Raw genomic sequence first — 13,386 nt, forward strand, 5'->3', positions numbered from 1 at the left:
AAATATACGTATTATACTCTGTAACACTACTAAACTAGAGCCTTATACCCCGTTCGCCATGGTGCAACCTCCATCGACCGTTTCAATCTCGACTGAAACGAGATTTAATCGCGACCGACTCAAGAAAGTTCTTGAAACTAGGTTCAGTCATACGAGAGATCCCACAATCCCACGTGCGCGAGAAAATACAAGATGGCTGCGGAACACGTGTCGGGCTATCGACAGCGAAATAAAAAAGATATTGTATTTCGAGAAACGATGACATCTGTCTATTATTATAATAATACCTAACGATAAAATAAATGATTTAGAAAAGTTTTTTCTTGAGAAAAAGTCACAGGAAAAGCAGTTAACCCCTCGGGACTCTAGCAATTTTTGATATTAATGTAATTAAACATAAAAAATATACTTAAAACTGAAAAAAACGAAAGAAATGCGTTAATTTTGAAGAGAAAGCTTCAGATTTTATTTTCCATTGTCTCGCCTTTCTGCGAAATCTGACGCTGATGAGTCATTGTTTACACAGCTGGAGTTGGATTTCCCGGGACATTCTCTCAGAAGTCTCGGGAGGCGATGGGTTTATAGTAGGGTGAATACTAGCTGGCCGTATATTTTTAAAAAATTAAAATTTTTATTGCGATTTTCCCCCCCCCGACTTAATTAAACTTATAGACTATATAATAAAATATATTAATTAAAAAAATTTTAAAACTATCGGAGGTCGTTTTTGACATTAGAAACTAGCTTTAAATAACTTTACCGAAGAAAAATTTGTGCACTACAACTTTAGAACGATGAATAAAATTTGATATCAAACTCTCATTAAAAAACAATTAAAAAGCAATTAAGCGTGAATCGTGCGTCATTAAAGATAAATTAAAATCGCGATAAAATTCTTTCGCGCGGGAAAAAAATTTGGAGACTTAAAATACATTCCAAAAATTAAAAAAAAATTTAGAGGGTTCAAACGCCCGAGTTTTATGTAACGCTATGTAACTTTCCCGAGATATCTCGGGCTTGGGGCTTTAAGAAAAACTTTTCTGTTAGCGAACCCTTTGTTGAATATTTCGAATATCACCACTGGGTATAAGTAGAGATAATTTACAGTTTGTGAAATTTGATATATGTTTATTGTTTCTGGTAAAATTACAATAAAATAAACATAAAAAATGCATTTTTTGCATTTTACAAGTATTTTATATCATTAGAAAGAAGGCAAAATGCAGAAATTGAACATGTAATTGTAGTTTTTGTTTTAATATGGAGTTTCACAATTTTAGAATAAAAACTGACATTTACAAGACTCCTTGTGACGTAATGCATTTGTTTTTTTACAAGTGCTTTCTGGAGACAGATGTACAATCTCATTTAAACCAACATGACATTCCCCAGGATAAACTGGCATGCCAGTTTTTACAATATGGAAACATTGTATTTTGTGGTCTCCTCTGGACAAACCGACAGGCCAAACAGTCCACAAATATACAGTACAGAAGTTTTATTTTTGTTATTGTAATATATGCTGTTTCAGGTTATCTTTTCAAAAATATAGTAGTTTTATGTTATATTTTAAAAATTTCTTCAGGAGGGCCTCGGACTGTCTTTAGTTACCATCAGACCTCCAGTAAGGACATTCCACAATTTGGAACAGTCAACCCTACTGTATTTGGTAAAGTTATGTCCTTGTGTCAAAGATTTGCTCATAAGATTTATGGCAGGTCTAATTATATTGTACTGTACAGTACACTGCAACTCATAAGATTTCCTGGATTTCAATAAAAAATTGTTGTGGATATTTTTATTATAGTTTAGTATAGTATAACTGTAAGTAAGTATTGTTAAACCAAGTTGTATGTAAAGTTTGTTATACGAAAAATTCACAAATCCAAAGAAGAAATAATAACTAAATCAAGAATGCAGAGTAAGTATTCAAAATCTAGAGATTCAAGTTCAAACCCAGACAGGTGACAACCCTATTCATTAAACTGAAAGTTGGCTAAATTTTTGCACTTTAAACAAACTTAACATTCTTAGCATATCAGATAATTAAACAATACAAACTAGTTTTTAGAATAATAATATATATTTAAAAATTATAGTTAATAATTGAGTTCATTTTTCAAAAACAACAATTAAATATATTTATTTTATTTTATTTAGGATGGAATGCTTCCTTTGATATCAACTTATCCTCTGCACAATGTAAACTATCTTTTGACAGAATCAATTTATAGACAACAACATTTGTGTTCAAATCTAGTTGTTTCATCCAAGATTAAAAGTGAAACTGGAGAGACAAATTATGGATTTTTGAATCCATTTGGTAAATAAAATAATTTTATACAATTAAAAGTATTGAAAGCAATAGATATCAACTTTTATTGAGAAGTATTCTTAATACTAAAAAGCATAACAATGTGTAAATGATTGTGATATGTAACTGTACATTTGTGGACTTCAAAAATGCATAGCACTACACAACTCTGACCAGGGCAAACTTTTGACGGTAAAGGATTCTCGGACTAACGTCTATCTCCTTCTCAGTAGACAAACTCCTCATAGGATGGACGAAACTTCTTTTTCCAGACCAACCTTTTTCATAATCAGTCATTGCCTTTTATTGGGGTTTTCCCTCTTTTCTACCTTGCCCTTTTTTTGGCAATGTTGCAGTGCCTATGTCTAATAGCAATTTCTCCAAGTTCCTGGTGATACATTCGATGTATCATCTTAAAAGGGAAGTGACTCCATAGAGGGGATAAAATCATATCCTTTACAATTTTAACAATTGTGGGAAAAATAATAGCAAGATTTTAATTTCAGATTTAAATTTTCACCCATAAAATAATTTGTCAATTCAGCTCTCTCTCATCAATCGTGTGTCATATCTTGAGTAGGGTTGGACTTAATTAATTAATGATGATTTTACTTGTTATCAGCATTTACAGTTTTTTATAAAACCCATCCCTACCCTCAAAATTATGCTTTTTTGCCATTTTATAATAATTAAAAATGTCAACAGATAGTACCACCAGAATTTTAACTTTTTCTGGGAAAGATAAGTGATTCGTTGCCGAATTTTTTACATGTAAATGGACCCACATTACGTTTTTGGATTCCTTGTCTCAATTAATAGAAAATGGTAAAGTTTTATAAAAATCAATCCATTAAATTTTGAGAACAAACTTGATTCTACAAGCCCATAGAAGACATGCTAGCAACTGTGAAACATCACAGGAAAAAGTCAGACAATTTGTGCAATGTCACATTGTTGCATGCTCATATGAAATGACCTTATATCTCAAAAACAAAGTCACAATTAATGGAAAATGGCAAAGTTTAATGAAAATCTATCGAGCAGATTTTGAGAATAAACGCAATTCTGTAAGCTTCATAGAAGAAACTTCGCTAATGCTCTGTTTCAATTACATTCCATCTCTTGTTCTATTCCAAAATCAGTTTCCAAATACATTTTTCAACTAGAATGATGATTGCTAAAGGTAATTGAAAACGTTTTTCTCCATCCTTTTATGGACTTTTTATGGATTACAAGCTGGATTTTTGGTTTTGTAAGTGAGATTTATAACGAATTCTGACACAAAATTAATTAATAAAATAAATGATCATAAAATTTACAAAGCTTTGTGTTCCTATACTAATAATTTATGCTTTGTGATCTTTGATTATAGGGGAGAAAGTTTACCAAAAGAACATTCTTACATAAATCAGGGAGGAGGGTCAAAAGGGGCTATAAAATTGAACACAAGAGTAGTGGATGGTTTTTGATTTAATAATAATTAGTTTTGAATATTATAAGATAAGAATAACTTATTAAATCTTATTGATATTGTATTTGCATAGAATATTCTAATTAATCAAAATATGCTTTTTTTAGATATTTCAAATCACAATTTCTCAGAATTCTATTTCACCACACCTTATCAGTATGACCTCATGCTTCGAGAAGAAAAGACATTACGTTTATATCAACATCTGGATCTTAAAATATGTCTTTGGAAATTTGATGCCTGGTATCATATGACAGAACTAGTTGATTTGTGTGGTGGAAATATAGCATCAAATTTTCAAGTAAGTATAAACGTTAAATAAATACTTAAGAAAATAATTTTTTAAGACATAAAATTATTCTCATTAAAACTGTACTCAGAAAAATGATACTCCATTTTATTGAATATTTACATATGAGGTATAAATGGAAAAACCATAAAAGTTATATGAGAACCATAAGTTATATAAGAAAATATCTCATTTTCTTTTTATTTTTTATTGAAGTATATATTACTCTTCAGAGCAGGACCACATTTTTTTATACAGTCAAATCTGGTTAATTTGCATTTCAAGGAAAATGCAAAATTTGATTTATCAAAAATTTGAATAAAATAGTTTTATTGATGATTATTAAGTAATACATATAAAATGTAATTTCTTTGATTTTCATGTTCTCTTGTTTATCTTAATTCACACCAAGAGCAAATTGCTGGCAAAAGCAAAAAACAAAGGGAATAAACCATCATACATGATGTAATTTCCAGCAAATTTTACCATTTTGCAAATTGCTCAAAGTTCGGAACTATTGAACTATTTCACTAGCAAAAAAATTTTGTTTACTTATCGTAGTGCTGTTTGTTCTTCGGTATTTCTAGTGGTTTTTCAAAGCATATCTTTCATTTTTGGAAGAAATATGCAACAGTGGTTAAAAACAGAATGTCAATTGTTTTGTTTTTACTGATGATGACAGCTACGTACCGACAGTTGAAACAAAGCAAGGGAAAGCTAATTGTCATTCGTGCCTCCAGTGTGAGTACTCTCAAGAGCCCCACTAGTAGATATGAATGCAAGGAGATGATGGTGTAGCTGTACGTTATATTTTTGTACATATTAATTTAAGTTTAGTTTTATCTCTTCTTTCTATCCTTTGTCCTTTTGTTCTATTTCCTTCTAGAACTTTCTTATCTTAATCCCTGTCCATTGGGTGGGATGACCAGTTCTGAGAATGGTGAAACAAAGGACTGAGCAGGACCCTGAGGGCAAACAGAGAAGGGACAAAGGCATTTCTCTTGCGGAACTTCAAAGCAAACGGAAGTGGAGAGAGAACACTCTGAGTCGCGTTAGCAATGACCGGAGTTCTCGGAAGCACGTTAAGAGAAGGGTTCCTGGTTTAAGGGAGAATCAACAACAGTGAAAGAAAAATTAAAAACAGAACTTTACGTATAGAAGAAGTAGACAATGAGTCGAGTTTTTGGAGATTATCGTGTAGCATCCCTCCCAACAGCACGCATAGTGAAAGTACGCCAACAAAATCCCGAGTATCTCTGTTTCTATCATATGTATTCTTTCTTTGTCCTCTTGTTTCTATCCTTTTCTTCCATTAGTGTTAAGTTAGTGTATAAGATCAGTTTTAAGCTCGGGCTGCATCTTATCGCAATCGGGATCGGTACCTCACATTTAGATCTAATGAACTATTGTCTTAGCAGTAAATTTTCATATGATTATAATGTGTTGTGTGAGGGACGAACAGACCCTTGATAAAGTGTTATTTTAAATTTTAATTATTAAAACATTTCATCATATAAAATGGAGCGTTAGACAAAAAGCCATAAAAATTTATTTCCCACGGAGTTGGTTCCTTGTTGAAGAGGAGTGTCACCAGGAACTTTCGATAGAGTGCCTATATTGGACGCCAGACCGTTAACAACAACCACCTGACCTCATGGAAGAAACCCAAGAGGAATAACAAGAGAAAAGGAGTCGTCCCGAGGTCAGTCGTCATCCAAAGTCCCTCTACAAAAGTCATCCTCAAGGATTAAACCTGTGAACCCGAATCCAGACATAAAACCTGTAAACCAGAATCCAGAAGTAACACTGTGCCTCTAAGAATCTCATCCCACTTTTGTGCTTCCACACCTCCGAGCTCCGGTTAACGGACAAGAATTTGAGGGAACATTCCATCGGAGTCAACAGTGTCATCATATTACAGATCTGCGACCTAGAAGAAAGGTATTTATCAACCTGCGATTCGGTTGTAAACTCTCTCTCTCTCAACGACCTAGTATAATTAAGACCGATAATATGCCCGATATCTCTGTATTGTCTTTGGTTCTTATTAAAATTGTTATTTGTTAGAAAATATGGAATCCGAGTGAGTCACTTCCTCGTCTCTCTTCTCACCTCTACTCCGAATCCAATCGCTTACCCACTACCGCTCGCGTGACATAACGTCGCGATTTCCGAGTCCTGCAAGACTCGGTAGTGTCAGATTCAGGACTCCTGATGTGGTGTCAAAGAGACACCGACCCTACGGTCACATATTGTGACGTTGAAATTCTCAATCAAGAATTTATCTATGAACGCGAAATTGTTTAATTGTAAAAATATATCATTTATCATTTTTACTGTATCCTGTCTGCCTTTGTGGTAATTTTAATTTTGCACACCTTTCACAGTGGAACATTGTACACATGTGAATGAGTTAATGCAGGTTGCAAGGCCAGTTGTACACTTCAAGAATAGCAGCTTTCATTAAACTATCCCTAATGTGATTGTACCTATTGCCACGAAAAACTAATTAAAGTGATGTTTGGTCCTCCTGAATACCACATTTGCATTGTGGATTGTCTCCAAGGTTAAATCTATGCAAGTATTGCTTAAAGTTGCCATGTCCTGTGAGTAGCTGAGTGAGGGCGTAACTAGGGTAAAAGTGGCAAAGAATCGCAGTAGTGTCAACCTTGGGGATAAAAGTGTAGGTGTGCCTGTCAGTTGTGTCATGGTCCCAGCTGTCTTGTCAGAGAATGAAGATTTGCTTCTTGACGTGATTGTTGATATACAAGGTAGGAATGTAACTGAAAGTACTAATGACTGAAGGCTTTGCAGCTTGTTTGGCAAGACAGTCAGTGGTCTCATTGCCGAAGAACCCCACATGACTTGAGACCCATTGGAAATCTATTTTAATGCTGTTGTCTAAGTGTCTGAGGATGTGGTGTATGAGATGGATGAGTTTTAAGCCACTATCAAACTTTGCAATCCTGTGTAAACTACCCTACAGTCAAAATAAATGCAATAGTGTAAGTAGTGTCTTTTGTTCTTCCTATGCCTAATGTGAATTAAGCTCATATAAATAGCTAAAGTTTCTGCCTGTGCTATTGAGCACTGTGTACCTAGACAGAAGCAAGCATTGTGAAGCTTGCAGCCTAAAGCAGAGTAAACTACAAAAGGACACTCACATCGTGGATCTAAGTTGATAGGGGTCAACCCTGACATTACCAACAGGGCACTAGTGGGTGCAATCCTATATGCCTTACAAATACAGAAAGCTGCAATCCTTTGAACAGATAACATTTTTTTACAGTTGTAGACTTTGGTGGCCAAGTGGCCCCAGACCTGTATGGCATAGAGGAATGCTGGCTAAATTGCACCCTGTGAATAAGCTTAGTAGCATTAGGGCCAAGATCCCATGTGTTCCTAGCAATGCTAATGAGGGCGTTGGCTGTTTTTATAGCTTTATCTGTGATGTTTTTGATGTGATGTATGAGATTAAGTCTCATGTCAAGAATAACACAAAAGCATGCATTTTAAAAGTCTATTGTTTATTAATAATTTAGGTAAAGAAATCATTCATATGTCAATTGTATCAATATATCATGCTAAAGAACTGGGTCTTTCATACGAGCAAAGGACATCAATATCAGTTTGGACAGTTGGTGGCTAATCTAAGAGTGTGGGTTGTACAACAGTGGACTTGACAATATGACAATTGACTCATCACATCAAGCTTCACATATTCAAATGCTTTGCTCACAACATACTAATTGGCAACAGCAATGCTGCCAAATTTGACATTAATGCCAATCTCACAACAAAGAAGGCAATACAAACCATTGGCAGCACTCAGCACCTTGTTAACCATGTTAACTCTGTCTTTCCAATGCTGCTTGACTACAAGATCTTTACCCAAAGCAAAAATGATATTGGATGTATTACTGTTGATACTCATCACATCAGAGTCATGGAGAGTGCTTTGCCAATTTACCTCAGGCCCTATAAACATTCAGAAGTTTGTCAGGAATCAGGTTTATGTCATGTTAGAAGCTGGTGTTATCTATGAGGCAAAGTCTTCGTGGTCCTTTTCAGTTATACTGATAACAAAGAAATATGGTAGCAAACAGTTCTGTGTCTACTACTACTGGCTGAATTCACTTACCATTGATGAACACACACCATTACAATGTATTGAGGGTTTACTCAACACAGTTGCAAACAAATGCTATTACTCAGTTTTCAACTTGGTATGGGGTTACTAGCAGATACCAGTACATCCCAACTCAATTGAGATGTTTTTGTGACAGAAGATGGCTAATGTGAGTTCCTAGTGATGACTTTTGGATTGAAAAACACCCCTTCAACATTCTAGTGCATCATCAGAAGTATGCTTCAGTAGTCTGCTTCAGTAGTCTTTTATAGACAGAGGAGTGGACAATTACTGTGAAGATGACATTATTATCTTCACAGATACTTGAAGAACTTCATGACATTATTATCTTCACAGATACTTGAAGAACTTCACATGCTCTTCAAAGTTCTGGACATTTTGTCCAATGCAAATCTCTGACTTTGCAAGGAAAAATGCATATTTATGCTACAAAGATCAAGTTCTTTGCCATATCGTCAGCTACTGCCAGATAAGGTCTATAATAGAGAAAATAAAGTCTGTCTCAGAGTTTCCAACCCCCACAAACGAAAAGCAAATTCAGCAGTTTGCTGGTCTGGCAAACTATTGGGACTTTATCCAAATTATTAGAATTGCAGCATCATTGTACCAATTTACACACAAGTGAGTCCCATTTGATTGGACACAGGAATGTGAAAATGCCTTTAACGAGCTAAAAAGTCAACTAAGTTTTACTTCAGTTCTTACATCATTTAACCCAAAGTGGTCAATGCATTTTCAAATAGATGCATGCTCTATTGGAGTGGGAGCAATTCTCTCACAACTCAACAACAATGGCAAGGAGCAGGTTGTCTCTTAATACTCGTGTAAACTGAAGGACTTTGAGAACAAGTATGAGGCAGCTGAACTTGAATACTATGCTGCTGTACTCACTGCCAAGCATTTCCAGTCTTACCTTTGGGGACCCATTTTGATTTATTTACAGATTGCACGACCCTCAAATGGATCTTCAGCATCAAAGATGAGAAGCATTGGCTGAACTGATGGTCAATAAAGTTATCAACATATACAAATTGGTGTTTTTATTGTCATGACTAGGTGCATAGACAGACACTGGGCATTTCTACATCATCTTTATTCGGAATAGCCTTTAGGCCGATACACATTTCGAGCATAAGCTCCTCATTTGTCGGCTACATAATAAAACATATTATAGTGAATGGTCACTAATTGTATTTATTGTAAACTTGTGTTCAAATTGGTGTATTAATATTAGTTATGTAATTAGTTTTGTATTGTAAATTGTGAAACGGGAATGATTTCCGTTTTGTATTAAAAAAAACACCATATGTTGTGTGCCACCATCTGATGGGTGAGGCTTGCAATTGGTTATTGGCTATTCAATGAAGTCATGTGTAGTTAAGTTCCCAGACGATGTTAGCTTTTAAATAGTGTGTATCGTGCCTGGTTGGACACTTTTTCCTGGGGATATTCACCTGTACTGGACTCATAAGGACTGATCAAGTGAAAGAGAGAAGGTAAAGACTTTTTTCGCTCATAGCACGGAAGGCAAGCAGTGGACTGGTGAGGTCAAGGAGAAGGAATCCATCTCCATCAACATGAGGACACTGCATATACCCAGTACAACAGGGGCACCATGTGGTAGAGTGGATATTTTTTCAACTGTCATTTTGTTTGTGAAACCCCTTTCAACACGGATTGATACACCTTGTTAGTGGGGTGAACCATCGTGAGATTGAATATGTGAACATGTTACGCACACAGGAATGTCATCTGTAAATATCTTTGTATCTAATTATCAATTAGAGTTCAGACTATGTACAAAAAATTATTTAATTAATTTTTGAGTCTATCAAATCCTTTTTTCATTCACCATAGAAGTAGCCTTTACATTGGTTTGAAGAAATCACTTCAAAAAAACGAATAACAATAGGTAAAATTTACAATTAAAAACGATCAGACGTCAGCCTTTCATTTTAGGTATCTGACGCCTTAACATTAAAAATTAAGCAGTGGCGTGCCGTCATTAGAAGCGTTGGAAGTGCCGCTTCCCTCGTATTCTCTAAAAAATAAATAAATATTAATTTTAATTATATGAAAATAATCGCACAATATTTTATTATAACCGCATTATGTATCTTATTACANTCAAAATCGGTCTGGAGTCGGTCGATAACGGACGATTATGCCACTGTTTATGTTCGTTCACGCAGTTTTCGATGAGTCATATCATTCTTAACTTGGACGGAAATCAAATTTGTTACAACGTTGCACTTAGTCTTTTATATTTGTTTGTTAGTAATTTAAAAGACATCTTGAAACACATACGGAACGATAATAATTTTTTAAAATATAATAACACAAAAGTGAAAAGGGAACTCGGGTACATTTATTGAGAGCCACAAATAATCCTTCAAAGAGCCGCATGTGGCTCGCGAGCCGCAGGTTGGCCACCCCTGATATATAACATCGGTTAACCGACCGTTCTAGTCGGCAAATTTCAAATGTCTGCTAGTGATGTGGCGCTACAATATTTGGCTATGTCTTGGCTACTTTAATATAATTTTTGCTAAATTTTTGCGTGTTTTAGCTGGCAATAATGGCTCAACCATGAAAGGGAAGCCAGTATTTAAACGAGATTTAATTTTCTAATTATGAGTGGTTGTTTGTTTTGTGAACAATAAAATAATTTTAACAATACAATAGCGACGATTATTATTTTAAAAAAATTTGTTAGGCCTAACATTGATGAAAATTCAACATGAAGTAGGTTAAGGATATACTAATATACTAATTACATTTAACTAATTAATAGCGATATACTAATATACTATCGTAATAATGTATTTTTTCATTATATTCAGTTATCCAATTTTTTTAGTTATCTGACCAACCTGAGTGCACAATTGAGTTGGATAATCGATGCTCTACTGTATATATATATATATATACAGTAGAGCATCGATTATCCGACTCAATAATGAAAATAATGAAAAAAATACATTATTAGTATAGTATTGATATATTAGGATATCCCATGTAATTAGTATATCGCTATTAACCAACTTCGCATTGAATTTTCATCAATGCTTAGCCTAACAAATTTTTTAAAAATAATAATCGTCGCTATTGTATCGTTAAAAATTATTTTTAAATTATTTTATTGCTCACAAAACAAACAACCACTCATAATTAGAAAATTAAGTCTTGTTTAAATACTGGCCTCCCTTCAATGGTCAAGCCGGTGTGCAGCTAAAACAAGCAAAAATTTAACAAAAATAATATTGAAGTATCCAAGACATAGCCAAATATTGTAGCGCCACATCACTAGCGGACATTTGAAATTTGCCGACTAGAACGGTCAGTTAACCAATGTGACGGTTTACCGGGGGTCGGATAATCGATGCTCTACTGTATATATATCATGTGGTGAATTATATCATATTTTTGCAGATTGACTAGCATGCTGCATATAACCGCAGAGATTAGCATTCCAGAAACCTCAGTGTTACTGGCATGCCAGTTAAACTGACTAAAAAGTAAAATTTATCAGATCTAACAAAAGTAATTGTTAAATAAATGTTAAAAAATATTTTTCCATATACAATAAAATAACAACATTGTAATTGTAATTTGACTGGCTTAAAATTTTAGTGTACAGAACAGTAAAACAATTAATGGCTTATTGACATTAGTAGTAACGGCCCACTCTAGGGGTGGACAACCCGGACATTTGTCCACGATGGCAAATCTAAAGGGCCGCATTTTGGTTGTGAATGTGACAAAATATTTATAATTTTAATAATTAATTAATTGAAATTTATATTTGTCGATTTTTTCTGTGGCTAAGCTAAAATTACCATGCAATTTACATCTCGTATTTATTATTTTTGCCTAAAAGCTAAGAAAATATTTGTATTTTTTTATTCTGAAAAAAAACAACCATAAAAGACAGCTTTTGGGCAAAAAAGGAAACAAAACGACAGACTGAGTGAAAAAGGAAGAGAAAGTTGAGAACTTGGACTAAAGACAACCAGTCTTATTGTATGTATAGTTCCCCTACGACCTCGTTCTGGCTGTATTTATAGTTTTAATATATGATTATTTTTGTTCTTAGTGTCGTCTGTTTTTTTTTCTTTGTTTGTCCAAAACACGACATCCCACAAAAGTATAAGCAACAATGTTAAATTTTGTCTTAAATCTTAGTGTTACCTTAAGAATACTGCTGATCATACCAATAACTTTAGCTAGTTTTTAATTAATTTTTATTTAGAGAAACTCCTTTCCTTAGAGGGGAAAGGAGTTTCTCTAAATAAAAATTAATTAAAAACTTTTTAATTTCCACTACTATGCAAAATCATCGTAATATTTTGGCCATTGCACATGAAACTGCCAATCAAGTACAATAATGCATTTTTGTAATATCATTAAAAATGCATCTAGTCAAAAATTTGTAACTAGGTACAGGTATATTTTAATTTTTACTGTTTTATACTACTTGATTGTTAATTTTATATTATGTTTCTCTGTAAATAAATTTAATGGGCGGCAGCTTGTGTTTTGTCTGGGGCGACATAAATGATTGAGCGGCCATTGGTAGTAATAATATAGTAGCAGCTAATCAGTCAGTGTAGACAACACTGACAATCTATCCTATTGATTTATAACACTTTTATCTCAAATTTAACGCAAGGGGATATTAATAGGTATAAGCAGTGGTGATATTCAGCGGGTTCGCACAGGTTCGGCCGAACCCGTTGTTAAAATTTTCAAAGTTTTCCGAACCCGTTGTTAAACACACGTAACATTTCTCAGTGGTTTTGTTTCTTTTAAAAAATATATTTAAAAATACGTATTATACTCTGTAACACTACTAAACTAGAGCCTTATACCCCGTTCGCCATGGTGCAACCTCCATCGACCGTTTCAATCTCGACTGAAACGAGATTTAATCGCGATCGACTCAAGAAAGTTCTTGAAACTAGGTTCAGTCATACGAGAGATCCCACAATCCCACGTGCGCGAGAAAATACAAGATGGCTGCGGAACACGTGTCGGGCTATCGACAGCGAAATAAAAAAGATATTGTATTTCGAGAAACGATGACATCTGTCTATTATTATAATAATACCTAATGATAAAATAAATGATTTAGAAAAGTTTTTTCTTGAGAAAAAGTCATA

General features: G+C 34.1%; 1 protein-coding gene across 1 annotated transcript in view; it reads left to right on the forward strand.

Moving 5' to 3' along the window:
- LOC111620326 (extracellular matrix protein FRAS1-like) overlaps positions 1–13,386 on the forward strand; it is a 190,670-nt gene that overhangs the window by 140,269 nt on the left and 37,015 nt on the right. The window contains exons 11-12 of the mRNA XM_023362244.1: positions 2,161–2,323; positions 3,893–4,086. Of these exons, the coding sequence (XP_023218012.1) occupies positions 2,161–2,323; positions 3,893–4,086 (357 nt within the window). The remainder of the gene's footprint in view (positions 1–2,160; positions 2,324–3,892; positions 4,087–13,386) is intronic.

This window comes from Centruroides sculpturatus, unplaced genomic scaffold, assembly GCF_000671375.1.
Source record: "Centruroides sculpturatus isolate CEXI.00-Female unplaced genomic scaffold, Cexi_2.0 scaffold32, whole genome shotgun sequence".
Lineage (NCBI taxonomy): Eukaryota > Metazoa > Arthropoda > Arachnida > Scorpiones > Buthidae > Centruroides > Centruroides sculpturatus.